General features: G+C 38.5%; 1 protein-coding gene across 9 annotated transcripts in view; it reads right to left on the bottom strand.

Moving 5' to 3' along the window:
• The window catches only part of CPEB3 (cytoplasmic polyadenylation element binding protein 3), a 202,603-nt gene that overhangs the window by 115,849 nt on the left and 71,297 nt on the right, over positions 1–15,457 (bottom strand). For 7 of the 9 annotated variants that reach the window (XM_027528969.1, XM_027528971.1, XM_027528967.1 and 4 more), the window contains one exon: positions 1,331–1,490. In XM_027528969.1, coding sequence (XP_027384770.1) covers positions 1,331–1,490 — 160 coding nt within the window. The remainder of the gene's footprint in view (positions 1–1,330; positions 1,491–15,457) is intronic. The other 2 variants (XM_027528965.1, XM_027528966.1) reach the window with 1 other exon arrangement.

Here is a 15,457-nt window from a genome sequence, read left to right as displayed (position 1 = left end):
TAATCTTTTATTGCTAGAAGAATACAGACCAAGATAAGACAGACATGCATAAAGAACAAGGGCTGACTTCTTTAGAATAACAGGATGGGCTTACAGCTGTTCTGGTAGAGAAGGACGACAAATGTAGCCTTAGAAGATACTAAAAACACAAAACAATCTGTGAATATTGTGTGTCTGTGTGTGTGTGTGTTTTTAACACCATTCTCACTTCTAAGTGAAATTACCATGTACCTAATCTTTACTGAAGAAAGATGTGGTAATAGTAACTAAATATAACAATGACAAAATGAGAGGCAGTTTTTTTCCTACTTCTGAAGGCCTTAAAATATAGCTTTTGTCAAAATCTTTTATTTTCTTCACAGCCTGTTAACTACTTTCTTTTCACTAGAAATTGAGGAAAGCAGCATAAAATCATGAGTGTGACAAGAAAATGATGAAATAGATTTTTGGTGTGGCGTGAGGAAATGACTATCACGTTCCCAGTCAGTCATATCCTATATAAGAGCCTGCAGAGAACCAGAGGGGATCAGATTCCTCACAACTCTAGAGGACATAAGGGTTCACACAAGATGAGTGTCCCTGTGGCTAACTCTTCCAGTTTTCAGATAGTTAGGCTCTCAACCCAAATACAATGGCTATTTCCACAGAAAAATTCTATTTTACTATTTTAAAATATCATAATGCCCCCAAGAATTCCTATAATCCATAACAAGAACTATCTATAATCATGCATGTAGTATCACCCCCTCTCCTGAATTTACATGGGCTCTAAAAATAGGAAATCCTAATATTGCTGACCTTGGGACTTTATGCCTTACATTTAACTCCAAACATTTTCCCTGTGTTTAGCCTTAGAGAATGCAGTGTCACTACCTGCTCTTAAAGTCTGTGTACTGATACTTCCTACCCTAGGAAAGTGACTGTATATTAATAAAACCCTTTTCTATAAAGTTTTCTGACAGAGCCTTTGGAGATTAAATCTCATACTTCCTTGTAGTAGACTTGGATTTAAATGAATTAATCCAGATTCGGCCAAGGATTTCAAATACACAAAGCCCAGAAAACTTGGCTTCTGGTCTCATGCTATAAACCACAACCTCAGCTACCCAGCACATGCTTCTGCCAGACATTATGATTAAAGCAGTCAACCGTGATTATGATAGGTAGCTGAACCCAGGTTTAAAAAAAAAAAATCAACTTTAAATACATTCCACAATGCTTTACAGAAGCAAACAAACAAAAACAAAAAAGAAAAACAAAACACAATTAATAAAAAGCTGATTTTTGTTTAAAACACCAAGCAAGGAATGGACATATGAATATTCCTAACCTGCAAAATGATTCCTCCACATTATATCAGCGAAACTCATTGGTGGGCCACTGGGAGGGTAGTGTTTACCTTTCAGAGGCTCATGATCTGTCCTGATCATATCCATTAAGGAGTTCTCCAACGAGTGCAAGTTAAAAGTGTCATAGGGCCTACTCCGGTCCTAAAAATAAAAACAAAATAATACATAAAATTACTTCATAAAATTAATAACCATATCATTTGCTTCTTGCCATGGATTAACGACATGAATGAAGACTCAAGGTAGTTTTAATAACACGGTCATTCTTTTCATTAAGAATAATGACTTGACAACATGAAGTTTAATATGTTTTCATAATTAATTAAATTGTACCCTTTTCCCTAATAATTCTTTAATGTATATGCTCCAGTACTTCAGACAGATTTTCTCTCAAATGAACTAAAAAAAGTAAATTCAAAAAAGAGTTGAGTGAGTCGACTTTGCCTTCAACCCTTCACCCTTTGCCTCTACTATCAAATGAATGTTCTCTTCAAAAGAATAGAGACTTTTTTCCCTAAAGAAAGACACTAAGAGCTCAGTCTACAAATGGAAACATTTCCCTAAAAAATCAAAAAGAGGCTATAGTTTCAATGTAATTAATCATATTGGGCATCTTTAATAATTATTACTAAGTTCCATATATTAGATATACTTTATACAAATTAAAATGTGTCCAAAGTACTAAAACTACCTTTTGAAAAACACTACATGAAAAACCCTTTAACCCAAGGTTGTGTGTTTTCATGATGTTAGATTCAACAACATTTTGAAAACAGAGAACCAACACACTAAGTGAAGAAAAAAACTGTTCTACTGTGTTTCATTTAAGCCCATGGGAGACCATCACCTACAAATTATTTTTAGTAGTATGAGCCTAAAAGGAAGTGTGGTTCATGGCCTAACTTAATACTATAGAACAGATTTAGTTTGCTTTTGTTAAAAGAAAAGCAATACAGTCATAAACCTCAACAACCACACCAAATCAAACTACAGCAATGAGAGATTATTTTCAGGGTCCTGAAGAGTTTATCCAGCTTTGCAAATGATCACTTATCCTCCCCTTTGAGCAACAGAATAACAAAATGACTGCCTAGATGAGCAAAAAGGGATACACTAGGTAAAAACCTCAGCTACAGTCATCATTTTCCAGCTTAAGTCTTAAAATCTTGGGAAGCTGTTTCTTTCTGGTTTCTGGAAAGTATAGCCATATACCTATCCATGGAGGCGGAAAGGAAGGTGGCATTTCCTCAGCACTGAGCATAAAGTGGGAACCCAGAGGGTTACTGAATGAATGAATGCAATAAGTTTGGCCGCAGGACCCAAGAAGAGCCCTAAACTGAGAACCAGAAGCAAAATTGCCAGAACAACTACAATCAACGAGGGGCTTTTGGACATCATTATCTACTGCTCCAGTCTGTGCCTGAAATTTCTTCCTTTATTGAGAATTCCTTTATTGAGAGGATTGAACTAGATTATTTATAATACCCCTTCCAATCCAATACTTGTTTTTAACTCACACATTAAGAAGGGCACAGATGTCTTTTTAAATTCACATATGAGGTAGAGGGCACAGATATTTTCAGACGCTACAGAGAGAAATTCCATTCTTACAAACCTTTAATGCCCAAGCTGAGGGCTAGGCCCTGGTGATTCAGAGATTAATGTTATAACCTAGTCCGTTTGCAAGTAATTAGTAGAGGGAGACATAACCAGTTAAATTAAGAGTATGACAGGTGTTTTAACAAAGGAATGTAAAAAGTACAATGAAAACTAGGTCACATCTATTTCTTAAAGAACATACAGGGGCTTCCCTAGCAGTTCAGTGGTTAAGACTCTGTGTTTACAATGCAGGAGAAATGGGTTCGATCCCTGGCCAGGAAACTACGATCCCCCATGCCATGCGGTGCAGTCAAGGGAAAAAAAACAACAACAACAACAACAGACATATATTTGTGTGTGTATAGTTCTTTTTCAAATCACATTCTATAAAATCGTGTCTTAAATCCAGACCTGTCATTTAACCAGCAATTAGGCTTGTCTTCATCTATTCTTGATGTCTTTAGTATTCTCATTGGCAAAATGGGATCTTACCTGGGAAGATTACGATGAAATAAGTTAAGTATTCTTTTTACTCACTTTGTATTTGTCAAAGAGCTAGCATGCATCATTTCTTTGCTTTTTAACAATTTTATTTACTTATTCATTTTTGGCTGTGCTAGGTCTTTGCTCGGAGAAGGCAACGGCACCCCACTCCAGTACTCTTGCCTAGAAAACCCCATGGATGGAGGAGCCTGGTAGGCTGCAGTCCATGGGGTCGCTATGAGTCAGACGCGACTGAGCGACTTCACTTTCACTTTTCACTTTCACACAATGGAGAAGGAAATGGCAACCCACTCCAGTGTTCTTGCCTGGAGAATAATCCCAGGGACAGCAGAGCCTGGTGGGCTGCTATCTATGGAGTCGCACAGAGTTGGACACGACTGAAGCGACTTGGCAGCAGCAGCAGTAGCAGCAGGTCTTTGCTGCTGCATGGGCTCTTCTCTAGTTGCAGAGAGTGGGGGCTACTCTCTAGCTGCAGTGCACGGGCTTATTGTAGTGGCTTCTCTTGAGAAGGACGGACTCTAGAGCACTCGGGCTCCAATAGTTGTGGCATGTGAGCTCAGCAGTTGCAGCTCCAGAGTACAGGCTCAGCAGTTGTGGTGTACGGTCTTGGTTTCTCCACCAACAGGTAGATCTTAGTGGAGATCTTCCCAAATCAGGGATCAAACCTGTGTCTTCTGCATTGACAAGCTGATTCTTTACCACTGAGCCACCAGGGAAGTCCAACATTTCTTGCTTTACTGCTGCCCTCCCACCCTTTTCTGCCTACACTCCGTTTTTTTCCTTTTTAACACTCAGCAGTTAGTTGTGCACTAATGGATAAGAAAGAGACATGAAATACTTTCTTTGGTTCTCCATTTTGGTCCATATATAATTTAAGACGGTCCCTTCTTTTGCCTTTATAATCTTGCTGCTGATTATTTGTTTTGCTTTGGGTTCAAGTTATCAGTGGAAACTCCAATTATTTATGGAGTAAAGCTTAATTTTCAGAAATGCAAGTTTATCTGTACCCAAAATAATAACCATCATATTCTTTGTCCAAAGCAAGAAGTAAAAAAGTATGCGGAGGAGGAGTCAAAAGGACAGACTATTTCTGGCACTGACAATCCCAGATTGTGTCTAAGAGCCTTCTATTATATGTATCCACACTTCTAACTAGAACCCTGCAGATGTGGCACTACTTCCAAAAAGGCTGATGAGGTGAAGGAACTATTAAAAAAAAATTGCTGTTTGAAGGCATTTTAGAATCTTTCCAGCTAGGACAGTGTATTTTTTTTTTTCATTTAATTCTTCATATGATCCTTCAAGGTAGATAACATATTCATTTTACACAAGGAAGGTAAGGTTCAGAGAAGATTCAAACCTGGATCTGACCTCCAAACCAATACTTAAGAAGTATAAAAATAGGTCCAAAGAAGTTGATCTAAGCTATATGGGATGGTAAACGAAAGTTCTACAGAAGCATAGCATTGCATCTAATTACCAATGAAATGACCTTCCTGGCAAGGTGGCAGTGAGTTTCTGTCAGGGGACTATCGGATATTAGATGACTGCCTGTCAGGAAAACCGCAGCAGACATTTGGAGAAGGAGTCACGTATCTGAAATTGTTCCCAACCTGTCAGATTGTTAAACTCACATGTAGAATGGTTAAAATGCAGGTTCCTGGGCTCTGGCTAAAAGCAACTTAATTATAATTTAAAAAGAAATGAATGGAACTTTGCTGGTGGGTACAGTGGATAAGAATCTACCTGCCAATGCAGGGGACACGGGTTTGATCCCTGGTCCTTGAATATTCCACATGCCGCAGAGCAACTAAGCCCACGCGCCACTACTACTGACCTTGCACTCTAGAGACTGTGGGCCATAACTACTGAGTTCAGTGTACAACGACTGAAGCCTGTGTGCCTAGAATCTGAGCTCCACAAGAGAAGCCACCGCAACGAGAAGCCCAGGCACCACGACAAAGAGCAGCCCCCACTTGCCACAGCTAGAGAAAGCCCATGCACAGCAATGAAGACACAGCAACCAAAAATAAACAATTTTTTAAAAAAAGAAATTAATGTCCTGGTGATTCTTATGACTGGCTAGATTTGAGAGCCACCAGACTGGACGATTCTTCAAGTTAAGCCTTTATACCCATGAATCTGATCACTACAATGGGACAGTAAAGTGAGGGGAGAGACGAGAGAGCGGCAAGAAATAAACAAGCTGGGTCACTTTGACAAGGGTCAGCTTTGTAGTCTCCTAATTGATTGTGGGTGAGAGAAGCAGTTGGTGGCCTAGTTTTTGAAAGAACAGACTTTGAAATCAGACATCTGATTTTCAAATTCTGGCTCTGCCACTTGCTGGCATGTCATTCTGAACAAGTCTAAGCCTTGATCATCTACATTTATAAAATGGCAGTGAAAAGAATTCTCTTTTTATGGCTGTTTTCAGTACTAGATGGAAAAGTACAACAAGGCATCTGTACCTTGTTGTACTAATACTGAAATCTGTACTAATATTGGAATATTAGTGCTCAACAGATGAAACAAGTGAAATGCGCAGTGCAATTTGCATCGGCTTCTTAATTGAACAAATGTCAGTAAGTGCTGAGAGACTTACTTTCTCACTAAAATTAATTCTATCTATGTCTCATCAATTTATATTTACATACGATTCACTCTTCTTAGTTTTATAAGTAGTAAACGTTGCTGAATTAACTGATTAACCAGGAACAAAAAAGATAGAAAAACTAAAAAATCTGAATTGAAATTCATCAGAAATTATGCACAGAGAAAATCAGACCACAATTTATCATTTAACAGAGGTGACAAATGGCAAATAATCACATAAAGTCTTTTTCTCCCATTAGTTCTTTTTCCAGGTATAGGGAGTAACAAATAGGGAAAACACCTTTTAAAGCTTGTTTTTAACAAGCAAACATATCAGGATGTATTAGTACATGTATAAATAATGTTTCCCATTACTGACTCTTTTCTCCAGAGATAAGAAGGACAGATGTTATCAGTTAGATGTACACAGAGGCAGCCCACCCTCAGTCTGCAGTTCATCAGGCCTGCTCTCCTTCTTCCCCTCGCTTGACTTCATGTTAATACACTTACCAAGTACTGAATGTGTGCCTGACACTGCTCTAAAAATGCTAAATGTATTCCCTCACAACTCTGTGAGGTAGGTAGCTTTTACCCCATTTTATAAATTAAGCAATTAAATCTTGAAGACAGAAGCAGCTGGCTCAAGGTTACAAGGCAGAACCAGGACTCCCTGTACTGCTTCCCTGACTTCCTCCTACTCCCTCCACCTTAAATCTTTTTCACAAACACCCACCTCCACCGAATCCTGACACAATGACAGAGAGGACTCTTTGATCCCACTCTCCCACACAGGCAACCTAACCTTCACCTGCCCTTGGTCAATGACCCTGGTTCTACTGACAACTAGTTAAATTCAAGAGGAAGTTTGATCTACCCTCCAGGACAACCTCAGGTAAGCCTCTGCCAGCCCGATTTCATTTACTTGCCTTTTTCTTGGGGGAGAAATCCAGGACCCTTTCCAAACCTTTCTGGCTTATCCCCAGACACTTCCTCTCTTAGAGATACAAAGTCAAAGCTGCAAGGGGCAAGAGAGCATTTGGAAAAAAAAAAAAAAAGAGCAGCTCTGGAACCACATGATAAAATTAATCATGGTTATATAACTATTCAAAGTCACAAAGCTGGTCAGAAATCAGGATGTGAACCCAGATATGTGACTTCCAAGTTCACACCAGTAATGCTCCAATGCTCTACACTGATCAATTGCCATGAGTCCCGTGAACAACGGGAGCTTGGCTGGGAGCAATGGGGCAGAGACAAGATCAAAAATCAAGAGGAGGACAGGTGTCTGAAAGGGCTAGCAAAGGATAAATAGGGTTGTGAAACGATATCAAAGAAAGAGGAGGAATTCCTGAAGGAGGTGTTTCTATTTATCATAGGGCTCCAACATACATAGGATAAAATATTTCAAGGTTAAGGGCATTCAACTCATAAGCAAACCCCACAAAACTAGCCATTTCTGAATTTCTACCATACTGCTTTTATTATCTGAGCAGTTTACATTATTTGAAACTATCTCAATTCCCTGTCCTATCCTGTAAACATTGTTTAAGGGTAAAGAATATGCTTTACCTGTTCTTAAATGGATATTTAATTACATAATTAAAAGTATGAATATATTCTTCTCAAACACACACACACACACACACACAATATATTACAGAAAAAGCAAAAACTGCCAATCCTCCTGCCTTTTTTAAACTCTCTAAGACCACTACATACATCTGGCATATATTCTTTCAGACTTTTTAAAATTCACACACATATATACATAGAAAACATATATTATTTTTCTATTTTTTGTTAAATGTGAAAATATGCATGCTATCTTGCTATTTACTTTCTTTGATCAATATTGTGCTTCTGAGATGTTTTTAGTCACTCAGTCATGTCTGACTCTTTGTGATCCCATAGACTCCAGCATACCAGGCTTCCCTGTCCTTCACCATCTCCCAGAGCTCGCTCAAACTCATGTCCATTGAGTTGTGGTGCCATCCAACTATCTCATTTTCTGTCATCCCCTTCTCCTCCTGCCTTCAATCTATCCCAGCATCAGGGTCTTTTCTAATGAGTCGGCTCTTCACATCAGGTGGCTTCTGAGATAGGTCCCTTTTAATAATCTGTTCTTGTCTCTCCCCTCCCCAACTATACACACATACCTCCTACAAGGTAAATGCATAGTGTGCATGTTAAAAGAATCAAGTGATCATCCCAGTGTATAGTCTATAAAATAATTTCTGATTTTGAGATTCTTTTCCCTATCCCCCAGTTTCTCAAAATTTCTGTTCTGGTCCTTTAAATGCATTTCCTCCATACTTTGTCTCAGTTCAGTTCAGTCGCTCAGTCATGCCCAACTCTTTGCGACCCCATGGGCTACAGCACGCCAGGCTTCCCTGCTCATCACCAACTCCCAGGGCTTGCTCAAACTCATGTCCATTGAGTCGGTGATGCCATCCAACCATCTCATCCTCTGTTGTCCCCTTCTCCTCCTGCCTTCAATCTTTCCCAGCATCAGGGGCTTTTCCAAGGAGTCAGTTCTTCACATCAGGTGGCCAAAGTATTGGAGCTTCAGCATCAGTGCTTCCAATGAATATTCAGGACTGATCTCCTTTAGGATGAACTGGTTTGATCTCCCTGCAGTCCAAGAGACTTTCAAGAGTCTTCTCCAGCACCACAGTTCAAAAGCATCAATTCTTTGCTCTCAACCTTCTTTATGGTCCAACTCTCACATCCATACATACTGGAAAAACCACAGCTTTGACTAGACGGATCTTGGCTACTTTGGCACAATGGTTTCCTGACCCCTGGTTTCTATGAAGGACACCACTACTAATGAAACATAAGGATCTATGGAATCTGACAGCCCTGAGTAAAAATCCAAGAGGCAATACATGCTAAAGATCAGCATGTAGTAATCTCAAGCATAGAATATGCTTAAGAGTACCAGAAAGAACAAACAGAACATTTCATAACAAATATTAGACAGGGATAGGAAACAATTAGGTGAGTAGTAATATAAAATTTCTATTTATCACAAAGTAGAAGTCTAGGAATTTATAGTTCTAAACCAATACTGCTGTTATATGTCAGAACGTATCAAAAGCATGAGGTCCCTATATCAAACTGAACTTTACTATAGTACCAAGCTGCCTGATAAACATTTGCCCAAAGATTAAAACCTTTCTCACATAAAGGAAAATCAATGTCACTAATCTATGGGGAAGAGAAAAAAAAATAACTTTTCAAATGTAGATTTTCATCTCATCTTCAGTAGGTATCAAGTCCTTCAGTCAATTTTAACCATCTCAAATGAGATTACCATATATGTAGCCCTCTTGAAAATGTGATTGTAGACTCTTCCTCAGTCACTCAACAGCAAGCAGATGCACCTTTTATCCAACCTGAAGTCCTTACAAAGTTGAGATCTCTCTCACTTTCCTATCTTCAGAAAAAAAATAATTGATCCCAGCACCTGCTATGAATTTTAATAATCTTTAACATTATTGTCAATTCAATTCTCCATGCAAGAAATTCTCAAGAACCTGCAACACAGCCGTACATAAAGAAATCAAAGCTTTCTCATCCTTTTCTTCATAAGGATGACTAATTCCAACCACTCAAACTTTTCATCAGATCATATTTTTTCCTTACTGTATAAGAGCAAAAAGGGTAGTTTGACCTGCTTGAGAGATGCACAAAAATGAGATGAGCATGACAACTTGCGGGACAACCCAGGAGTTTCACCTCATCTCGTCCTGTTCCCTGCCACCCAATCTTCCTGCACGGCTCTCCTCACTGGTTTACCATAAGATGTGGTAAGAGGCCCAGTTTATCAGACACAGGGAAGAATGGCTCTTAGAATGTTATTCACCATAAATGACATTCACTTTGAGGCCAGATCTAGCTGGGTAAATACTGACGGGGTCAACTGGACAAAAAGCACAAATGCCTATTGCTACCACTTCTGACTGTGGTCAACAGCTCAGAGCTAAGTACATAAGCACTTTTAAAAGGAGTGAGTATACAGTTTAGCAGTGTGCTAGGTAAAAGGCAGGAAGTCAGACCTAGAAAGGACACAGAAAGGGAAAGCGGTAACTAGAGAGGTCAGAAGAGCAGGGTCCAAGGAACTCCGAAAATTAAAGTTCCCCTTTTCCTGGTTATTGTGCATATGTGACTAGCTGATGTTGTCCCAAAAGTGTTAGGCGGCAGAATATTATCCCAAGTAGCTGATTATTAGACATGACAACATAAGGGGAGCTTGACCTTCACAACCAAAACCTATCTTAGAATATTATGCAAAGGTACATACACTCTCTATATTGTTTTCTTGTTACTGACCATAAATGTCAGAATCCATCCACAAAACTGACCATTTCCAGGTATTGTTGGATTCTACTGGTGTTCCCGACCCCAACATCTTAACTCCAGATAATCTACACTAATGCCTGTTATCCTCTATAAACTATAACTTCCATGGGAGCAGAGAGATAACTTATTTCTCCATATTTTCACCACCCAGTAGAGGGCCTGGCATATAACAGGCATTCAGTAAATGATTGCTTTACATTTAAATCATCCTCCCGATGGCTTCATACTGCAAGATTTTCATTTAAAACTAACAAAGAACCACATACCTATTAGAGAGGCTAAAACCCGAACAAACAAACAAAACATCCTGACAATTCCAAATGCTGACTAGGACATGCAACAACTCTCATAAATTGCCGGTGGGAATGCAAAATATTACTGCCACTTTGGAAAAACAATTTGGGAACAAAAACACATGTCCATACAAAAATCTGTACATAAATGCTCACAAAACTTTATAAAACAACTTTACTTACAATTTCCAAAAACTGGAAACTATGCAAATACCCACCAAGTGGAATATTATTCAGCAACAAAAAAATGAAACACTGATGTTCTCTAACATGGGCGAACCTTAAAAATACTATGATGAGTGAAAGAAGCCAGTCACTAAGAATCACATGTTGTATAATTCCAATTATAGAAGACGTCCAAAACAGGCAAATTATCCAGAGACAGAAAAGTAGACTGGTTATAGCCTAGGGCTAGGAGAGTGGGGAGGGAAGTCGGGAGTGACTGCTCATGGATACAGGTTTCTTTTGGCCATGATGAAAATGTTCTAAAATTAGATAGTAATGACTGACACACAATTTAGTAAATATACTCAATGGGTGAATGAATTTCTTGGTTTATGAATTGTATCTCAATAAAACTATTATTTAAAAAAAGAAAAAAGCTTTCCTAAGATTTGAATAGGAATTATGATACTGCCTGAAAATTACCTAGTTTGGTCACAGCGCCTAAGTCCTAACAACTCCTTGAGCCATGACTGAAGAAGGCAAAGTATGTTCCATTCAGGAGCCACTGAAGGATCCAGGTAATTAAATCGAAATCACACAGTAGTGAAATTCAAAAGGCAACCCTACTGCCAGTCATATAACTAATGCCATCCATTGTCACAGTATGTATCATTTCTACTTCATTTTTTGGCTGTACTTCGTGGCATGTGGGATCTTAGTTCCCCGACAAGGGATCAAATCAAACCCATGCCCACTGCAGTGGAAGCGTGGAGTCTTAACCACTGGACAGGCAGGGAAGTCCCTTCATTTCCGTTTATAAAGATGTCTTTAATGTTCCCCCGGAAACCCTCAACCACAGCACTTTTTCATGTCTCCTATTGTTTCTGACCAGTTTTTTCTTTTTTAATCCCAGAGATTGCAGTCTTATAATGATAGTACCGTGACCTTCAGTGACCCAGCTTATCCCATGTACAACCTTTTAAGAATGATATGCTCCAGCATCTACCTAAAAGCACCACTAGGCCATAAAATATATCTACATTCATAAACACCAAAACATGCTCTACTGCTGTTCAACTGTTTGGCTCCAACGGTTAGGTGAAGTGACAGCAGAATTCGCAGATTCACCAGAATCTGACAGGGGCCGCGACGTGAATGCTTCTGCTCTGGCCCCTTGTTATCCTTTGATCCCTGTATTTAAAAACTGGTCAGCAAAATACAGCTGCTTTAATGCAAATAGTCCTATGGCAATGAAAACAACAAAGCAACAACTCTGCCAGTTTGGGCTAGCACCTGTTTAGGGTTCTTCTCCCCTCAGAAACCAATAGATGATGCCGTGCCCAGCGTCCACGTAGATTAAGGGCTATGGACTCTAGCTTTTTGCTGTCACTCCCCGGCCACCACTGGAGATGTCACCAATGTGCTGTGTGTTTATTTTTAAGCAGGGAACCTGGTGAGTACCAAGAAAATTCACCCCACGTTGATGGACTGGAACCAGAGGAAGAGAAGCGCAGTATGCTTTCTGTTTCCAAACCCCTCTCTTCTAATGGAAGGAGGGAAAACAAACCCCCCCAAACCCTGCTTCTCCAGTTTACTGTACAATCTCATTCGAGTCAAGATGAGACCTATAATAAAAACAGATTAAGTAACAACAAATATAAGGATAAGTATAGTAAAAGCTCTGTCTTAACCATTTTTAAAATGTATTCTTTGTGAATTTGAAAAGGCTTACTCCCCCTTTATGATCACTGGCTCTGACATAAAATTCTGATTTACAAAAATAGCTTCCAATCTACCTCTAGAGAGAGGGAAATGGATGGGTATACTGGTTTTCATGACAAGTCTTGTAGAATTTACTAGGTCACAGCTACCATATAATGGATAATATGTGCCAGACCCTGTGCTCAGTACTTCACTTGGGTTATTTAATCTTTACAATTTTCCTATGAGGTAGATATTATAATCTCTATTTTACAGATGAGGAAACTAAATATTAAATTCGGTTCTCGATACAAATCAGGTATCCTTGGAGAAGGCTAACCACACACAAAAAAGTATTTGTTATGTAAGAATTCCAGGAAGAAAAGAACATCTATAAATCCTCAGCCTAATCTTCCATTTAGATGTTATCACATTTAACGTGAACTTGTTAAAGTATCCAAAATGCAAAGCATCTATATTTATTAAAATATTTGGTATTTGGAAGGTTAAAAAAATTTTTTTAGTTCAAAATGAAGCCCATATCATTCTTGTAATGCTCCTCTAAGGTACTTTAGAGATTATACAGTAAAATGCAATAATTTAGATTAAGGGAAGTTCAGTCAGAATTTCCAAAATACCTACATCACAGAACATTTTTTAGAAGAACAGCTTTAAATGTTAGTGCTAACAAGGTTTTGTCAAGTGTGCTGAGGGCTGTTTTTCTTCATTTATTCCACATGCGTGTATTAAAAACTTTAATATGTCAAGCATTAAAGATTAAGAAGTTAAGTGAGGCACAGCCTGTCCATAAGAAGCCAGGTGTCTCACTTACAGATAATTACCATATAATGAGGTAAGCACAATGACAGAGCTGTGTGCTTGGAATTATGGGAGCACAAACGACAGAGACATCAAAAATGTTTCCAGAAAAAGAAGGCCAGAGGCACAGAGACCTGCACAGACACCTGGGTCCAACTTCCTCAAGAAATCTGGAAGGACTCAAAGAGATTCTTCAAAGGAAATATATGCTACAGGCTATAAACAGATAAGACTCATTTGTAAATACTATTAACATTAAGGATACAGCTTAGGAAACCATTTGTCCAGCACAGTATCAGGTTAATTTGTGTGTGAATGTGCCCAACTTCAGAATAATATTCTACCACAAAAGAGTCCAAGTTTATTTTAAAGACTATTTTTTTGTGGCCTTAAATCTTTTCTCTGGTATTCAACTTTGGGGAACTGGAGGAGAGTATTAGCTTTATCTGTTAAGTCAGATCTGCAAATATTTATTCACTAGCATCCTAAAGCAACAAGTAATCTGATTTCCTCCTGTTACCTTTTATTTACAGAGTACTTTACATCCCTGAAAGCATCTTCCCACACCTCAGCTCATCTGAACTTCATTAGGGTGTTCTTTTGAGACTTACTTAGCATGCCCAATACCATTTCAACATATCCCAGAACATTGTCGTCTTATTAAACCAGCAACAGGGCTAACAAAAACTCCTGGAATTAAATACTTGCAGAACTGATCAACGCTGGCTATGTGTCCAGTACTGTTTTAAGCACTTTACATGTTTCACCTCATTTTTTTCTCATAAGAGAAAGAGTCAATGGAGATAAATACTATTATCTTGTTTTATTAGAAACTGAGGCAAAAAGACATCAAACAGAAAGTATCTGAGATAGGAGTCAAACCCAGGCAATTGTAAGCTTTAAAACTATGTGCTCTTCTGTGTCTAGGTGGGTAATCACTCCTAGTTAATAATTTTCATTTCTGTTATTATCTAGCCATTATTTTTCTATCATTCCTGGTGTGGAGCGGTATTTGTATGAAAAAGAGTTGTACCTTTTTATATTATTGTTTCTTATTCATTAAGCTGAATCCTACAGGAACAAAAGAAAGCAAAAATACGAATAATTCTAAAGTGGTTTTTTTCTGTCTATAATTTTAAATCTTTCCCACATCTATTAGATGACTGAAAAAACCCTAATGTTTTACTTCAACTTGTGTTTCAAACACTACTTTGAGGGAAGTGTTTACTTTTAAGTGAAAATTTTTCACTTACCTTGCTTTTTAAAAGTAATTAAAGTAGGACCTTGTTTTAAGGTGAAGACATTAGGAGAGTCTTAAACTGACTCAATTCACGAAAATTAATTTTATTTCCAAAATCTGGTGGGAATTTGACAGCCTAAAAACTGAGATACCAATGTAAAAAAATTTACATGTGGACATAAATAAATACACAACCACAAATACATGTTTATGTATAAATACAGATATTATTCTTCCCATGAACTCTATGTCACTAGAATATAATATAGCTTCTGGAGACAGAAGAAAGAACAAGCAAGTGGACTGGCTGTTTTGATTATCCTCATTCAATGAGACTACGAGGTATGTACAGTATTCCAAAAGCAAAGACTCAAAAGATGGATTTCAAGGCACAAGTTGAGAAAGGAAAAAAGAAAGAAAAGCCAAGAAGAACTAAAAAGGAAAAAGCAGAAAAAACTCACTATTCATACAACCATATACAAAGATAATCAGTCTTGGGAATTCCCTGGGGGTTCAGTGGTTAGGACTCAGCACTTTCACTGCCATGGCCTAGGTTCAATCCCTGGTCAAGAAACTAAGATCTCGCAAGCCTGTGTGTGTGTGTGTGAGTGAGTGAGTCGCTCAGTCGTGTCCCACTCTTTGCAACCCCATGGACTGTAGCCCACCAGGCTCCTTTGTCCGTGGTATTCTCCAGGCAAGAATACTGGAGTGGGTGGCAGGGCCAAAAAGAAAGAAAATCAGTCTTTTCACTGGGATGACCAATGGCAGCCAGAATGGTAACACTCTGCTGCTCTGTAGATAGGCAAAAGTAAAAATCTGTAAATCACAAC

The sequence above is a fragment of the Bos indicus x Bos taurus genome, chromosome 26 (genome assembly GCF_003369695.1).
Source record: "Bos indicus x Bos taurus breed Angus x Brahman F1 hybrid chromosome 26, Bos_hybrid_MaternalHap_v2.0, whole genome shotgun sequence".
Lineage (NCBI taxonomy): Eukaryota > Metazoa > Chordata > Mammalia > Artiodactyla > Bovidae > Bos > Bos indicus x Bos taurus.
Note: the sequence above shows the minus strand (reverse complement) of the source record. Positions and strands in the feature narration are given on the sequence as shown.